The following is a 19,136-nucleotide window of genomic DNA, read 5'->3' on the forward strand; positions in this document are numbered from 1 at the left end:
AGTAGCATACTCAATTATTTCGTTACATATCTATTCCAAAAATGAGAGTAACTAGACGATTTCTCACTTATTCCTCGGGCCTTCTCCAGATTACCAATACGCATACGTAAATATTTATCTCGAGATGGTCGATGTACCATTAATACATCTGGGCAGTTTCTCTGGCGATTATTTATTAAACCTGTTTGGCCGAATTCGTAAAAGTACTATTAATATTAAAGGCTCAAAACTAGCATTACCAATTATAACATATTTTCCATCGACCAAATGGAAGCTCACCGCATATGGATATCATAATGTTGATGTTTGTTTCAACTACCTTCCCTCGTTGTCGACGGGAAGATTTGTCGTCTCATCTGATTAGCCGATTGTTTCAATCTATTGCACTTCTACGACTCCACAGCGTTACAGATCGCTCTAAGGTTAAACGGGGTACTAGCTAGGTTAACTAACGACCAAATTGTCAGGTCTTCCGTCCATCTCGCCCGATTCCCAGTTCGAATGTTTGCTGTGGGAATAGCTAGTCAGGTGTGTACAGTTGTGCTCGTTTTCATCCACTGATTTGTACTTTGTAATACGATTAGAGAACGTCTTTCTGCAATTTCTGAAGCACTGTATATATCAATTACTAATGTGCGTATTCGTATCCGACTTAAATATTCTAAAGACTAAACTGTGATACAAGTACGCCATGAATGTTGTTGATTATTTTATATAAACAGACCATTTAATTGCAACATTGGGGATTGCGCATAAGCTTAGCAAGACAACTTTGTTTTCCAGGTGTCACCTGATGGGGGATACCAAGTGAAATCTATCTTACTTACGGCACAGTCAACTTTGGTAGAGTGCTTTGTAATTTCATCATTTTATTGCTTAATAATATTTTTAAATAAGTACCGGTAGACAGCGAGCGTATGTTAATACAGATCACTAAAACCAAGGTAAATCTTTGAACTTTCAAATCCAAAAAAGCAAGTATTACATATTACGGCTGGTTTAAATAATAATAGAACAATATTGTTCAATGCAAATTAAACATTATATCGCACAGTACATAACGAAAAAAAATAAGAAGGAACATCGAAAGGCAGAAAAAGAAATTGAAACAAAAGCAAATATAATAGTAAAATCTATTTCATCAAAAAATCAATCATAGTTGTAGGAAACTGGCAATGACGTTAATATTAAATGGGATTTATTCCAATCTTCTAGTTGCCTTACGATATTGAAGGTTATAATTCAGTTGCAATAGTTCGCCTACAAGAAGGCGTTCCCCGTTGGGATAGAGGGCCAGGCATTGACATTGGCACATTTGTATTATGAGCAAAACTTTGGTTTGACGTTGTAGGCTTTAAAGAAGCGTTATAATAAGGATGTTGTTGTAGCGTGGGAGTCCCAGCAGAGGGTGCGAATTCCACAGAATCATAATGTATCGCTGATGCACTGGGTGGCACACGATGTTGATACGGGATTTGTGCTTGATATTGGCCACGACTACCATCTTGATATACCAAATTCATTCTAGTATCGCCAATGTTGTCGTGCGATTGGTTTGTCTCCCGACTGAGATGAGGCAAGTGTTCAGGATATCGAACGTCTTGTTGATAATGATACTGGTTCAGATTAGACTGCGGCTGGTACGAATGGGAGCCCTGAAACTCGTGTTGGACCAACGATGGAGAAGGAGAACGACTTGTTCTGCTGTTATTATTATTTGAATTGCTGAAATTTGATGCTGAATTTACTCGGGGGCGGCGCATCGGTCCTGAATTTCCATTATGACGTTCGCCAGGAATCTTCAAAGTATTTTCTACTGATTCGCTGATTGAATTTCTGGAAAGAAAGGTCAAGATTATCTTACACGATGATTTTGAAGTTGATCAGACAGTTTATATAACCGATTTATTTTACCATACATATCTTGTTTTCCCAATAATAATAAAGAAGGTAAAAATTGAATATCCATAAATATAGGGTTATATGTCTGTTAGAACTACAATAAGATTGAAATAACTTTAGTAACGTCGTTCAGTTATTAGAATATACTTTGTTATGCGTTTCCATAAACAATTATACCCTGTTTGATAAAAGTTTATATATATTTTTTCAGACGCTTACCTGTTACCACATTTATTAATTTCTTCCCTTATTCTTTCCAATAGCTTTGCGATTTCCTTTTTGTTGTGTGGTGGAGCGTTTGCCTCAGCTTCTTCAATATCACGCAGAGCTGCACTCAAGCGCGAAGTCTCCCTGCGAACGCGAGCACGCACGTAAAGTGCTTCGTACCAATGGGGTTTCAGCTGCAACGCCCTTGTCGCCGCTATTTCAGCTGCAATTACGAAAATATTATTACAATAAATGAAAATTTCCTTCGGCACGTTTGTGCATTACGATGGTCATCCCAGGTATGAACTATCCTAAATAGATCTATCATAACAATATAACTAATCTTGATCATCCGTCGCTCGTATACATACAGCAAACCTTACCTATTTCAAGATCCATTAGTTTTCTACCGCATCGCGCGAGTCCCAATAGCAGAACAGAGACAAACTCTCCCAAAGTGCCATGTGTGAGGCTTGTACTGCTTTCATACACATTCTTTCCGGGTGCTATGGGCTCACCCATGTAGGTAAGTGCAGAGAAATAGACGTCTCTCGCTTCAGAGAATTTTTCAGCTTTGTACAAAAAATTTGCATCTTCTATGTTTTTTTCTGTACAAAAATAACATAATTGAACAAAACTTTATCTCCGCCATTGCTAATATCTCAAACACAATTCTGGATAATTGAGGATGTCGAAAAATAGAATCCATAGGAGGATATATATGGAGAGAATATAGTTTTACCTAGAAGCACGGCTAACATTTCTGGGTTATCTCCTGCAATTTTCCAAGTTGTGCCACTGATGACGGCGCCACGTTTAAGAAGAAGTGTTGCCACTGGTACGTTCTTGCTGTGAACTGCTCGGTCAAGAGCGGATGTGCCGTTATGATTGTCGTTGCTTTGTCCAAAATCTGCTCCAGAGTTAAGAAGTAGATCCACTACTTGCTCATTTCCTGAAAACGCCGCCAAGTCCAATGGCGTGCGTCCGTGACGGTCGGGATGGCGAACGTCTGACCCTCGTTCTATTAGAGATCTGACACAGTGAAGTTGACCTAAAATAATTTTAAAAATGATTAGCCAAATTACATCGTTATTCTCATTGTGGTAATCAACGTTTTTTTTATTGTTTAAAATCGTCCGAAGGGATAGTTTGCCCACCTTTCGAAGCTGCCCATCCCAGAGCGGTAAGTCCTTCTTTGTCAACCGAATGAACATTCGCACCTGAAAAAAGAAATGACAATGCCTTACAGAAAAGGTTACACGGCATGGTGTATAAAACAATAGATTAAGTCACAGAAATCTTCCCTGTAGTTGTTCTGATTCAAGAAATATGTAAAAAATGAACTCAATTGCCTACCTCTGGACAGTAGTAGCTCGGCGATACCGACATTGCCACCAGACGCAGCTATGACAAGAGGTGTTCGACCCGCGTAATCTGCACCTTCCAAAGCTGCTCCCATACTCAAAATTAATTCCGTTGTCTCCCATTGATTCTGAAGTATGAATAAGATAAAACAATTAGATTGGGTTTTTACAGAACTTTTATATATATAGGAAGAAATGGAAATTAGCCACGTACTTGTTTGACAGCACACATAAGTGGTGTCATTCCATCTTTGTTGCGAAGTTCAATACTGGCATGTCGTTCGCGAATCAGGTACTCGCATATTGCCACTTTACCCCTGGAAGCGGCGGCAGTCAGTGATGATTCGCCCCTGTTGGGGTCGACGCTGTCGGGATCGCAGTGCAGAGCAGGGTCAGGGTGGTCAAGAAGATATTCCAAGAGCTGTAATATTAAGGCATAAAATTCTAATTATTTTTGTATATCAGGAAATTCCCGAGAGAACGAAGCTGTGAAGAAATTTAAATAAGAATTCCAAAACGCAACACAAATCCTAAAATTTTCATTCATTTAATACAATAAATAATAAATTTTCAGATATTTTGGTATTTTAGAAATATACATGGGAATGTATAGTAGTTACCCGTCTATTTCCAGTTGTCGCGGCCGCGATAAGAGCTTGAAGAGCAGAAAATTTTCTTTGCTCCGGTGAAACGTACAAATCACAAGTAAGAAGAGTAACGGCAACTTTGATATGATCACGAGATATGGAATGTAAAAGAGGACTATGTCCGTTTTTATCCACAAGATCCAACTGAAAAATATAAGTATATTCCTATAAATTAATTTGCCAATATACTTGTGTCAATCTCGTGCAAGTCTAACATGATATACCATAAGTTGTTGATCACCAAATATTACCCACGAGGCGATTTTCTGCAACTCAGAATGTTCAATATACCATAAAACCAACATCCAAATTAAAATTAGATCATTGGTCATGCAATTTGTAAACAAGTAATGTTTTACCACAATTATTTTCGTGTGCATATCTAATTGTTCAGAACATTTTGAGCAATTTTGATTAAAATAATGAGAAATAAAAACAAAATATATAATACGTACTCTTGGTTTCCGTCTTAGTAGTATTTCAACAACGATCTGATGTCCAGCTGCTGCTGCGTATGCCAGGCATGTCATACCGTTTGTTGCCGCCATATTAATATTGGCGCCGTGCATCAGAAGCAATTCAACAAACTCGATACTTCCTGAATATCAAAAAGACGAGTTACATCACATATAATTATTATGGTAGTTCATTAATTCGATTTGCCCGAATATCATAACCTCTTGGAGAAACGAAAGAATCGACGAAACATACCTATATGAGCAGCAGCGCATATGACAGGTGCATCGCAGAGAACTTGCGATCTTGTATTCGGATTCGCCCCGCTGGTGAGCAACAACTTTGAAACCTTTAACGACACAAAATAATTTGTATTATAAATTACACAACGTGTCATATAAATTCAACAAAAGATGGATTGAAAATCTTTACCTTTATATTCGGGAAAAACAAATTTCTCACTGTTGCCAGGCTTTCATTTAGATGGCCGCTGCACTGCGCCATCCATATTGCATGTAGATCGTTTGAGTTCATGCCTGTGAAGAAGCAAAACAATCTATCATAATTTTTTCGATAGTTTCATGCATTTTTACGGCAGATTGTTTGATCCTGGGAAAGTATTTGCAACCCCGACTTGACAAAACGAAAAAAATCTCACCGGTAGTTTTTGACTGTCCTCTAAACATTCTTGCTTTTAGTAAATGATGAGCAAGTTCCAAAGTAGCGTGTTCATTCAACCTTGCCGGCGGTTGCCTTGACAACAGTGTGGCCAATAGAGAGTGTCCACGTTTGGGATCAACAGAGAACTTTTTCGACGAAGAGTCTGAATTTAATTTGAGAAATTTAAAACAATGAAAACAATTCTGTGTCTGCAATTATGCAATGCAGTAACAACTTACAAGTTGCCATTTGGTTGTCTTCCGCGTTTCCGTGTTGGATCAACCATTCCCGAAAGCATGAGTGAATGAATGATCTTCTATTGTCGTAATAACGTAGTGGAAGGAAAGTGGATACTGACTCAATCAAATGCCGGAAATCTTCAGGGGAAAGTTCATTTGCTACATATCCAGCAGCCAAAGTCTGAAAAATAAAAAACATTTTATTATACAGTTGGTAGTATATTTGTATTCTTATTGAAATTAGTTTCACGAGGATAAATATATTACCTGATAAATTTGTTCATCTTTGAGAGGATAAAGTGAAGCTATTGCAATTGCCATAATGTCTCTCACTCTTACAAACGATGAAGCGTTAGTAAACTTTAGATTGCACATTAGCAGAAACACTTCGCTGACGTTAACCGGAATAACCTTGAATCCCGAACTCTTTGGCACCAACTTTCCGCTTTCAATGAGGTCAAGGGTCAGTCGAAGGTATAGCATATTACCATCGCATTTCGACAACAAGTGTGTCGTAAGCAACTTTTGTGTTGTGGCAGCGTCTGGTTTTCCTGCAAAAGGATTTTTTCATTTATATAAAGTTTCAACTCCACTGTGCTTTTTTTTTATCAAAATAGACGTAAAGTTACCCATGAGAGTCAAATTGCTCAAGTATTTCGACTGGGCCATTCGATGACATATATATGATTGGAGATCACGAGTGACATCGGTTTTGTTAGATTCCAAGTCAATCGACAACTCAAACAAGGGAACTTTTTCCATTACAGCCTGCAAAATAATGAGGTATTAGAGAAATAGATAATCAACAGTAGATTATAGTACAAGATAAATAGAATGAATAAACTAAACAAAACAAACCTTATCCTGTGTGCGACAAGTGACAACTAGTTTCAAAAAGTCTGGAAAATCTGGCAAGTACCGATGAAGAAATGTAAAGATGGAGTAGCCATGGTCTGGTCTGTGTTGTTCAGCTTCGCCAAGTCCGTCCAATAATATTATAAGATTGATGCGAGGCAATTTACGTGCTGAAATATATATTCAAATTATTTCAAATCGCTTGAGCAAAATCTGTAGCTGTAAAGAGATACCAAGTTATCACATAACCAAGTAAAGCAATTTTTTTTAATATTTGGGCATTTTTCAATTAAAATTGACAATTTGGATCACAAAACAATGGATATTTGGAAAAGTTCGCTCACCTTGCCTCAGGGCCGCCAATGGCTCTAATACAGCCTTAACCAAGGCATGGCCAGGATTTTGTATGCAATTTCTCAAGCTCAGAAGATTCTGCAAATTCGGTTCTTCAAGCAATAACTCCCTGTAAAATAATTAAATATTAGACTATTTGAATATTTATATGATAACAGGTTTTCGTAAACACATTTTGAAAGGTGGGTGGTTGAGGACTAATTTCTTTTTCTTACCTATATGCTGTAAGTTGAGGGGCATGAACCAATTGTGCAGCTACTGAGTGCAAAAATTCTGGAACGTAGCATGTTGTATTGTTATCAGCTTGACAGTAATGAAATGCAACAACTTGAGAGGAAAGTCTTTTTTGGGCTTCTTCCCCACTTAATGAAGTTTGACTTCCGCTCCGACTTCCGGGTTTATTATTAATATTTCCGTTGCCAGAATTACCAAGAGCGGGACTGGCCGTCCTACTGGAGTTGTTAGAATGATTGATAGCGTGACGATGTAAGCGGGGACTCCCAGACCGCGACGATGCGTTCATACTTCCAACTCTATGAAGTGATTCTGAAAGAAAAATTTCCTTATAAGCAAGATAATAAAATAATTAATAATCGATAGCAACACTAAATACTGAATATTAGATAATCCAATACAAAAGATTTCTTGAACTCATTCTAAAGTGAAATTTTTTTTAATATCGGTGTTGTTATTACAAGCTACTAACTCACCGTGCTCCGGTTTACTTAGAGTCGTGTTACTTCCGGCATATCCCGATTTTTTATTGCCATGGTAACTTAATGTCTCCAAATGGTGTATGATTGCTGTTTTTCCTGTACCTTCACTTCCATAAATAATCTAAAAGGGAAGGATTTAAAGAGTGATAATGTCAATCAACAATAAAAATAAAGCAAGAAAATGAATATTCCAGAACATTACCAGGAACCCAGTTGTGAAATGCTTCACCACAAAGTATGAACTTCGAATTATTAATATAATACTACTCACCACGCCCTTGTTGATTTTGGAGTTTGCGGTATTCAAAAGGTTCGTGATTTCTCCAAAGAGCCATTCACGGCCGACAAATTTTTGTTCCGAAGTTACAACCGATGGTAAATCAAATTGCAATGACTGCAAACCGGTATTTGATTGCCTGTAAGCTGGACCCATTCTTATAGCTGTAAACAAAACAAGAGGATAAATTAAACTGAATGGTGAAAATTTCAAATATTGAATTATAATATATATGCTGTGTTGTGCGTTTTCGAAATCCAGTGTTCACGTCGATTACAGAAAAAAAATTGAACGCTATATAAATCGCACGTTGTTGTTCTGGGTTCGACTGATTTCATAGATGCTTTTCGGCGTATATTAAACTTACATCTCATATCACTCGTAGATGAAGCGTTACTCAATGGTTGTCTTCTTTCGTTGGAACGAGTTGACGATCTACTGTCAACACGACGATGAAAGCCGCTGTTGTCGAAACTTGCACTGAAATAAAATACATGTAAATATTAGGAAAAAATTAAACATGAGGCTTTACGAGCTATTTTTACCAACTCACGGGCAAAAGAACTTACGACTTACCTAGGTCGATGAAGCAAACTTTGCACAATCGGATTTGTTGCCGGAGCTGACAAAGAATGTGGACGTGCTTCGTCCCAAAGTTGTGGCCCAGCGTAAGATGAATTACTTGAACTTTGTCTGCTGTGAGATATGCTGCTTCTGTCTAACTCCATGGCTGACATACTTGATACTAACTGATTGTGTATCATGACTTCATCTGGATGACGCGGCCTGCAATAATCAAGGACAACATGTTTAGACATGAATCGTGACATTCCGTGATTTTATTGCATTTAATTCATGAATTTTGATGAAATCTTTTCCCATTTCCACCACGAAAAATTAGGTATCGATTTACATGTTTATCAAAAAAATTCAGGTAAATGTGCTTATCCTAACTTACCAGTTCTGCATTGGCAATCTTGGATCGTCGTGTGGGCTCGGCGTAGACCTAACCATGCCTGAAGATGCTCGCAACCTTTGTATCATGTTTGGGGTTCTTGGGTCATAACCAGGTGCATATTGTTGAGCGCTTGATCGTATCATCAATGTTTGTGGCGTCATTTGTTGCGGGTGTCCAATCCCAGGTCTACTGTTGATCGGAGGCTTTCCTGTGACGCGAGAATGATGCAAAAAGTTATTGTTTTCTTCTCTATATTGTTGGCAGTGAATGTCGTTTGATAGTGTTCTGTCACTTGATGATGCTCGTGAGTGATTACTAGCGATGTCATCCTGAATCGGTGGGGGAGGTGGAGGTGGCGGAAGATCGTTTCTGTAATTGTCTTCGTAATATTCTCCTGAAGGAGGTGGCGGTGGAGGTGGTGGGAGTGGTTCCGAATCAAAGATCTAAATGAATAATGCATTTTATAGAAGATTTTTCTTAAACATTTCTTCAGGAGAAAATGAAACTAAAGAAAAATACTTACAGCAGTCCCATTTGATTGGGAAGAAAGTGAACGCTTCATCAGCTTATAATTTGCAATTTCGCACACTGATGCAGCTGGTGTAATAGATCTGGACGACGATAGACTTGAGTGAATTGATGGTTCTTTTGAATTCGGTGGAGAGTCTAGGCAGAGCTGCGGTAACTTCATAACATCAGATGCCGAGTTTACTGTTTTAAAAATAATCACCATTATTGTACCTATAGATACGGGTAATCGCTTTTCTAGTCATTATAGTAGTTCAAGCCTATAAATGACCAGAACATAATTATATACCTCTGTCCCTTGAAGGATCAGTTGACTTTTCCCCGTTCCTACGGATTCTTCCTGCTGATGGGATGCGTGGTCTGAAACCAGTTGAAGTTTGAAACTGTTGATTATTCCCGTTGTTACGTCGTGGATCAACGTTCCAAAGTTTCTCTTCGTATTGTTCTGCAAGTCTCGGTTTTGAAACGTCGGCGCTGTAAATCATTTCATTGTCAAAATAGTATATACTAAGATATCAGTCCATTACAGCATTATATTAAGATATAATAATCTAATCTTACGTATTGTCTGTGTATAAAATCTCTGACGAACTTCTTGAATGACTCGGAATTCCACTGTCACTTCTAGAATGCGATACAATATCTGTTGTGCGGGAATCTAATGATCCAGTCCGGTTTGCAGAAATGCCGGATTCTGCAAGCGTTGAGAGATTACTGCGAAATTCAGAGTCGAATGAGCCAACACTGCTGCCTGTAAGTAAATTATTCAGACGATAAACTAAAAGAATTCGAAAGGAAGACTATTTATAAAATCTGGTTGACACCAACACCGAGAAAGATGGATAGCGCCTGTCTAGTTATATAGAATGCTTTACTTACCTATTCCCTTATCTGATAATGTTGAGGCCGGGCTCGTTGTGTAGTTCGCTGCTCTCTTTCTTCTTTCGTAACTTGCGTATGAAATAGTGTTGCTGTGGTTGTGATGGCTCAGTATTGGGTGAATATGTGTTTGTGTTTTCACTGTACTCACTCTATATTGGTATAAAGGACATGGTCAAATTACTATCATCGTGCGGATTCAATATTAAGCATTGCGCAAGTGATGCCACAAATGACTTCAAGCACAAATTTTGTAATTACGCAACAACTCTATTTGAATAGATTATTCATTTTTTGGAATCAAAAGTTGTTCGAATAGTTCATGTGGAAATATATATCGCATACAAATGTTTTACTATTCATTACCTGTGGTCTCCCAATAGCAATCCCAACCGAGTCATCAAAGCTTGATCCTCGATAGATGGCGCTTCAGCACTTTGTTTTGTCGTCTGCTTGCTCATATCACGTGATTCTGAAAAAAATTAGAAATTTTGTAGGACTCCGCTATCGCTAATGGGTCACATTTATTTTAAAATAATATAATACAAGCAATTAACTAGTAAAAAGTTAAGAGTTATTATAGATCGACCTCGAAACAACATTCTTCAAAGATTTAATGATGCGCCATCGACGTCTACCGTGGGAAAAATTGTATTTCGGAAGCAATGCTGACCCGACAGGCCCGAAGGTTCCCGGGAGAGAGATAAATTGCTATGGTAGTATAATACTAAGTAATATATTTATTTTATCCTTCTTTTGCACATTCCATTACCGGAATAAATAACCGACAACGATATAACTTTCTGGAAGCGCTCCTACAGCTCTGTCGGCCCTTGTTATGACACTACAGTTGGCTATAAAACATCGATGGTTCATAAGATAAACGCATTTTCCCACTACTATTGTGTATTTAATGTTCACGGATTTATATAAATTTTGAATATTCAATAATATATTTTTATAACACGGCTTTTATAAAGAAAAAATACGAATACAAGCCACCGAATGTGAATACTTACTTTTATACTTGAACTTTTTAAGCTTCATTGTATTTTCTATGAATCTACAGTAATCAGTACAATGTCGTAAATTAGTTACGCTAAAACAACGATCTGCAACGAAGTCGAAATGCTAATGGCGATTTATACTAATGTAGGAAAGCTTTTTAGATTTGAATCGATACTCTTGAGCCCCAAGTAGAAGCACAAAGTCAAGCACTTGACAGGCGTCTGTGTTTCATCACCGCAAACCTGGCACATTCAAGTGCTTTCACCATGGCAACTACATAATAACTCAGTTATTACACCGCCGCGAGCATTGCTGCAACTCCGTTACTCCATATGTCGATTAGGTTTGTTTCCAAATTAATTTGGCCTAATGATAAATCCTCCCATTAAAATCTCATTAACTTTTTATTTTAATAAAGCGTGTGACGTATGACGTGCGTAAGTGCGCAAATTAACCAGGTCGACTACCGAATCAGCTCCCCTAAGTCTATATCCAGCTTGAAATTCTGGCATCGAACCATATGTATTTTACTTTTGAAAATATCTTTAAACTATGGTAATAAATATGTATCTATTTTATCGAAATTATTCTGCTGCAAAATTTCGTTGATGAATATGATGTGATTGGCATTCAAGCGATAACTAAACCCTGGTTTGACTTTGGCTTGCTTTCTTGGCAGCAGTCTGCCGCAACCTGCCATAAAGGAATGCACCCTAATCTGGCTATGCTCGATTGAAAGCGTATGCTTCCCCAAAAAGGCGCCGTTCGTACCCCGAGCTGTCATCTGCGGTTTTTGATACACCAACTTTTAAAATTTTCATCTGCAACTTTCCAGGTTATGCTCAAGCCGTACCTCTAACTTGTGTTACGCTCACGATCTGAGGATGATTAGATCTACAACTGTCTATGTACTTCATCGCCGACGATCTACTGAAGACCGAAGACAGACTAACCTTAGATATAACGTCTGGTATGCGGGGTATCTGTCGGTACAAAAAATGCGTTGCACGGTAATTCGTTAGCCTACATAACAATACAGGCTGTAATATTTTGGATTAGGAATGAATTTATCCTACATAGTGCTTTGTTAATGTCTCGATCTTAAGAACGGGGAGGTGATTGAGTTCACAACACAAAATGAAATTTGAACGCGTTGAATATTTTAGCATTACGGCATAAGAACCCCGCTATGACACCGCGTGAACTAAAAAACAATGGCTCAGTGTGTTGTTACGGTTTAGCCACAGACTTGCAGGCAGGTTCAGGATCCACATACCAGAGAAAAAGTTTTTGAAGCGAGGCGTCTTTTATCCAGAAAACGCTTGATAGGATATATTACCCAATCCATCGTATTCCTCGGCCTCTAACTAACGAATAAAATCTTCCGACAGCGCGCATAACAATATGAATACTACTATGAATAATTCCACTTAACAAGTATCCAACAATTGTATATTCGTTCGACTGTACGTGTTTTATTGCGCCATTTGAATAGTACGACACTTCATGAACACGCCCAATCACTGGGAATCGTATTTACGATCCTCTCGTGTTGATAAACCAGCATCGCGTCGTAGTTTCAAACGGCATGTTATCTATCTCAATTTCGTCATATCGAAATACAAATTTTGAATGCCCATCGTCGGGCATCTTCAATTGATCGCGCACAAAACAAATATGAAAACAATATGTGCCGTAGCGGAAATCATTTTTGCTTGTTGACTCGACGATATTGGGAAATATTCCGAAATGAATATATCTTGTGATGGTAGGATATTCGTCTGCGATTGCCCCGACTCATTGGAACTAACGAGGTGGAAATCGGAAATATCTTCGCCGAATGCTAACTTTAGAAAAACAACGGTTTATTTTTAATTCAATTACATCCGAGATGAGCATCGCTTCGATTTTTGTTTCTTATAAATTTAACATATTCTACTGCATTGGTTAAGCTTCAAATGCTTCAAATTCTCGTCCATTTCGTGAAATTGATACTATCAACCACCAAATAGTTCTTAATTTATCATTGCGCCAGACGTCGTAATTTCCGCAAATTTCGACTGGTTGTTCAAATTCACAGGGTTAATCAACCCATTTAAAGTCTGTACTAGTCTGTAATGTATTTATACTATTTCACAATAAACCGTGGGTAATTTTTTTGTACATTGAATAAATGCGCTAACAACAATAAATCAAAATCTCTACCTCGTCTGGTTATCGTATTTATGACTGATGAACAAACAGAAGATAATGGTTCGCACGCGCGACTCTTATTTTTAAAAAATCATAAGCAGTACGTCGTTTCCATTTATAAAATACACTCTTACATTTATTTACTACACTTTCTATGTTCTAGAAATTCAAATTTAGTCATCAAGGAATGTTGTATATAAATATAATTTAAAGCGTATACTTCTCATTTTCGATATTTCGGAACCAAAACGCTAGGTTCATTAAAAAATTTCCCAAATGACAATTTGAAGGAGAAAATATTTCATCCCAAATGGGGCGCACGTTATAAAATGAATTGCATCAGCCCTATCCTATTTCGAATTAGGGAAAAGGGGGCGAAATTTAAACAAAGGGTGAAAGCCAAATCGGAAAAGACGAAGTGCGTATGGTACCCAGATGTCTGGTTGCGGTAAAAATAATAAATATCATTTGCGAGGACCATACTTACTCGCGTAATAATGAATAAAATTTTTCAGTCAAGAAGAGCGATGTCGAAATGGAATGCAGACAGACATGCTGGCCATTTCATTTTTTTGTGTTTATCAATAGCAATGCGTGATATCTGGGCCTATTTCAAGCGTAGATCGCTCAACGTGATATACTATTTTAGACTGAATGAGACAGGAGATCGCGATATCATGGAAGCAATCGTTTGATTGGCATTTAAATAGTCTGGTTGCGTGGGATTCATGTTCCACTCTGCCATGGCTAGTCTTACAACTGTTAAACCTGTTAATGAATTACATGTGTTTGAGTTCCGTACGGTTTGTCGATATTCTGAGGTGTGTGACGCACGTAAAGTAAATAAAACTGGAATACGATATGAGAATATATCATAAAATGGGGTAAACCATATGAAATAAGATTCTAATATATATGGCAAGAATCTGACATTTACGATTGCACAATAAAACTAATTGGTAACACCTTTACATGAAAGTGATTCGGACGAACTATAAATCGAACCATTCAACCTGAAACTAAGCTTGATCAAGCATAAAGCGTAAAGAGATCATTCCTTTTTGGGCATTTCCTTCTCGCATTGAAATTTTCTTATAAGGGTCGTACTAATAAATCTTAATGATTGTTTGAAAGTCGATAATTTTTCATGGAAAGTACTTTTGTTCAAAATCATCAGAAATGCCTGAATCAAACTTAAAATTATTTGCAAGTCTAAATTATAGTGTTTCACGATATAACCTATGTAGATCCAGATCGGCAATAATATCGTTCTGATGTATCAACCCTGCGGCATTCCACTGTGTAATCTCTCCAAATACCCTTATTATCGATTTTATTTGAATTAATTACATCATTGTTATGGCAAAATCGATGATACGATTGCATAGAATTCCCACAGCTGCCTAGTTAATGCCGCCATTAGTTAATTGTAATCGAAAGCAATTATAAATTTACCACATCGAACTTGATAACAAGTATAACAACAAATATATTGGTTTTATATTGCAACAATTATTTAATACCCACAGTACTAATTACGCTTGGACACAATGCATCAATTTAGGTCGTGAGTTACATAGTAGTTAACTGATGACGACATGGTTACATTTACGTATAATTAGATTTCATTTTTTAGTTTTTTTTACAGTTTTTATAGCCTTCCATTAATTCTAGCGTGATATCAGCTTTTGCATAAATTAGCCTACAATAAAGAGTCTCTGCAAATATGCAAATATTCAGATGGTGAATACGCAAATTTGTCTTTCTAGGTTACAGGTGACATAACAAGTAATTACAAATAAGCAATATCTTTCAAGTTGTTATATCCTTGGCAATGATGCTAACATAATCAATAGAACTTTCGTTTCCTCTATTGTCAATTAATTTAAACAAACAGAAGCGAGGAAAGTACGTCATCATACTGAACTCTCTTTACATAAAAACTACCCATATTACCACATTACGTTAAGATACAATTGAATGCTCATTAATACTTGATTGTTAGCAATACCACATACGCCCGTGAACATCTGCGGAGAATCCATCTTACATGCAGTTTCATAAAGAGCATTTGGACAATATGAAACACCATGTATGAACCATTTGTGGCATAACGTTCTTTATCGTATGTCTATTGCGTCATGTTTAAGTTTTAATCGTTCACGATTGACATGCTTTGATAAGGTGCAGGTAGCAACGATTGATAAACCGCTGTTTTTATGTAACCATGGTAACCCGGAATTCCGTGGTATCTACGCAAGGCAGCAAAGTTGATAAAATATCACAGCCGAATAGGTTTGGTCATGTTTATGACCCGTTTATATGTCGTTCTCGCTCAAATTTTGTACTTGAAATCGTCCGATTGCGCAAAGTCTACATTTCCCAATTTTAATGGGTTTAAAAGCCAAATTCGAATTTTTAGAAACATTTTATTACCATGATATCATACGTGTCATTGATGGTAAGTTAAATTCAGATAACTGAAAAATTCAACGTCTTTATGAGAATAATCAGTGAAATAGTCAATCGGCAATGACTATGGGCTTCGTGGAAGAATATGAATCATGGAGAAAGTGTCTTTTATTATTTCAAGCATTAGTCATCCGACCTAATCTTCAACAAATCGAGATATTTATGAGCCTATCGTAAATTTTCGCTTTTCCGTCATATTATTTTATTCTAAGAATACCATCCAACGTGCTTTTACTGAAGTGGCGAGGGTGTGCCTCCGTTACACTAAACTAAATATTCCTCACGTTAGATGGATGAATTTGAACGCACTCAGCAACTTTATACCATATCGTCACGAGAATTTTGGAAAATTTCAAAACTATTGTTGGCAGGGTAATACAAATAGTAAAAGATAAATTCAAGTGATTTACGCAATTTCAATCTGTACTCAATTTTATTTTGAAATTAATTGTTGGTGACAAAGTTATACGTCTGCTCCAATATGTATCAAGAGACGTTCTTTAAATGATAAAAAACGAAGCCCACAAATATATCTGTAAACATGCATGTGAATATCTTACCTTGACTACTTGTGTCCATGAAAACGAACGTCGGACGTTCGGTGCGGTTTTCGCCGCGATGTGGTGGCTAAGAACCGGTGTCGCCTTACAATGTAAATCCGGAAAAGTTTTCAGATGTCAATAAATCCATGAAATGTTAATCCTTTGCATACAGCCTTGCTACTCCAAATTGTTATAAATAATCGATTATGATTTATAGGTAATATCTGCAACAATAAAAGTAAAAATGATGGAAAAGAAAATTAGCACCTCCCTACACGACTGACAGACTGAGGTGTGACGTTTTATGGGACAAGTAAGGCTGAAGGTACTGAGGCAAAATAAAACTGCAAAATCTGACAGCTATTACTGCCTAACGCAAATTCGACACCTAGCAAGGTCTATTTCAAAGTCTAAAGACTGCCGACCTGTGGATTAAGAAGTTGGATATTTCCTTTTTAAATTTATCGCCTGACATGCTGCGAGTTGAACTGTAATGTTTACTATTACAATCCATCTCTATTTTTCAAAATATATCCGTACTTTGTGGCGTTATCTGTATTTCTGGGGCATATGGTTTTTTAATTATGCATTAATCTTTAAAAAGGGACGAAAATAACCTGAATATATATTTTGTCTGCAACACATCGATTTACTGTCTGAAACGTATATTTTATGAAACCTAATAACAAAGACCCGTATTGAATGTAATTCAACTATGAGTACTTGACATTAATCAGCATAATCCAATTCGATCCATAAATTATTGTTTTTTTGGCTGTCCTGCTTGGAAACTTTTATAAAAAATAAATAAACCGCCTTCCTAAAATAACTAAAATTTTGTAATAAAGCTAAGTTTTAATCCTTCTACCCAAAATATGAACTAAAATTTCAAATTTTCCCTCAAATTTGCGAATTATAATCTAAAAGTGCGGAGAAATCGCACTCACGTCTAGCCTCGCCTAATCGTCAGCGATCTATGGCTAAGCAACGCGTGTTGTGTCGAAATCGCTCGCCGTTCGTAAAAAGATGACGTATTCCATTTCGAGAGTGAGACGGAGCTAGCTATTGTTCAGGTACCTGAATTTTTCCCTTCGGGCAAAAATAGTTCTTTAAGCATGACCTCTCTTGTGTTAGATTATTTTCTTTATGTCGTTGTTTAAAATTCCACGGTCTCGCATATACGATGCGATATCGCTCTCTATTATGAAGGCCAATTATTTAATGTTCGTTGGTCCCGTCGAGCGAAGATATAGACATTCTTCGTCGCGGTCCGATAATTTCAAAACTTCCAAGTAGGCGTTGTTGCTCGGTATTCTAAAAGTTACTTCGCCACATTTTTGCAATATTATCGCACCGCCATTCAAGTAAATATTCTTCAACTTCAAAATATGCGAAAAAAAAGACCTATGTAATCACCATAATCCGATACTGAAATAATCCCACATTATCGTAATAGACTTAATAATTAAATATTATAAGTTAATTATTTATTGGAATTCGAAATTCTATATCGAAGCTTAAATAAGTTGGTGCAGAATCAATGTCAAAACTGAATAGACAAAAAAGGTTTTAATGAGCAAGCATTACGACCGCATCGAAATTTTTCTTCCGACGAGGGCGTATGCCACGTGATATAAAAAGCAAATAACTCGAGACCGTTCAACCAAAACGACGTAACATGTAGTCTCATTATATGGTTCGGCAGAAATCCAGAGAATAAAATGTCGCAACCTCTGTTTCGCAGGCAACCAGCATAACCGATCGTAAATTTTCTGTCAATGCTGATAGGCCCATTAAGTGACGACTGTTTGTATAAAGTCTGCGATAGAAAGCTATCCAACAAGAAATATTTATTGGAATTATTATAAAGCGATTTTTTAATTTAGGTTGAATAGTTCACACCGGATACGGTCATAAATATCACCAACAAGTTTGTCAAAATTCCAAGATATAACACACAAAGATTTCACGGTAATGCCATCATGTTTAAAATAAAACTTCTCAAACCAAGAAGTTCACACAAAAACTCAGTGTGATTCCAGTTGTCGTGCATCTCAAACCAAGAATACAGAAAGATTGAATTATCAAAAATGATCGCATAACGTCATCTCGGATAATGTAATATAGGTTCACATGAAACTTCCGCTTTGAATGTTTTACAGACGTTACCAGACATATTCCAGTTCTTTAATTTTTCGCGAGCAATCGCGCGATTACAAGTTATCGGGGAGTTTTCTGGGACTGGAGCGGGGCCACACACGAGAAAATGCCAGATTCGACTCCCAGGAATCCAACCGAGATTACGTTGGAATTTCGCAAGATTCGACCTTCACTTATTTTTATCGCAATGTAATTTTTAATGCACTTACAAAGTATGGATACTGCGCAAGTCACGTCAATACCCACAGACCATGTTTGATCCAATGCTGGATGTAATAATCTGACAAGTATACATTAATTAATATAAAAAATGCATATTAGCTAGAAATTATGATAAATGGAAATCCCTGAAAATGCATAACTTCGAATTATTGTTGATGGATTATAATGTATCAAGTTGTGACATTATGAAGATAATTATTAAGAGGGTGATCGAAATTGCAATACAATATTTTAAGGCAAAATAGAGGAATTACTGTAGCCATGTCTGGTAACTGGACTTGGCTACTGTACAAAAATGAAATTACAAAACTGCGATTACTCTTTGAGTGACATGCATGTTCACGTGACATTCCAGAAACCATGTTTTTATCACATCTCGCATATTTAAATCCTGACGGTTTACGATACAGGATTTTAAGAAAAAATAGCCGAGGGCGATTGGATATAATGTTATAATCTTGTTTCTTACTATAAATAGCCAGTTATAAAACACTCGG

At 37.0% G+C, this 19,136-nt stretch overlaps 1 protein-coding gene across 2 annotated transcripts; it reads right to left on the reverse strand.

Annotated features, from left to right (window-relative positions):
- Window positions 1-839: 839 nt before the first annotated feature.
- Window positions 840-16,481, reverse strand: LOC120342194 (protein TANC2-like). 2 transcript variants are annotated; one of them, XM_039410915.2, is made up of 29 exons: window positions 16,276-16,481; window positions 10,409-10,514; window positions 10,043-10,194; window positions 9,725-9,914; window positions 9,453-9,637; window positions 9,159-9,346; window positions 8,636-9,078; window positions 8,254-8,463; window positions 8,045-8,157; window positions 7,672-7,841; window positions 7,395-7,521; window positions 6,900-7,230; window positions 6,675-6,793; window positions 6,334-6,500; window positions 6,105-6,243; window positions 5,743-6,026; window positions 5,476-5,656; window positions 5,235-5,399; window positions 5,009-5,112; window positions 4,832-4,925; window positions 4,576-4,718; window positions 4,094-4,264; window positions 3,688-3,894; window positions 3,466-3,601; window positions 3,267-3,329; window positions 2,852-3,160; window positions 2,493-2,717; window positions 2,122-2,332; window positions 840-1,836 (listed from the first exon to the last, which is right to left on the reverse strand). In XM_039410915.2, exons 1-29 carry the CDS (start codon window positions 16,292-16,294, stop codon window positions 1,236-1,238), a joined length of 5,553 nt encoding a protein of 1,850 aa, XP_039266849.2. In that variant the 5' UTR covers window positions 16,295-16,481; the 3' UTR covers window positions 840-1,235. The 2 variants fall into 2 exon arrangements, with proteins under 2 accessions (XP_039266849.2, XP_039266848.2); XM_039410914.2 differs by lacking the exon at window positions 16,276-16,481 and adding an exon at window positions 11,062-11,322.
- Window positions 16,482-19,136: the final 2,655 nt, after the last annotated feature.

This window comes from Styela clava, chromosome 3 (genome assembly GCF_964204865.1).
Source record: "Styela clava chromosome 3, kaStyClav1.hap1.2, whole genome shotgun sequence".
NCBI lineage: Eukaryota > Metazoa > Chordata > Ascidiacea > Stolidobranchia > Styelidae > Styela > Styela clava.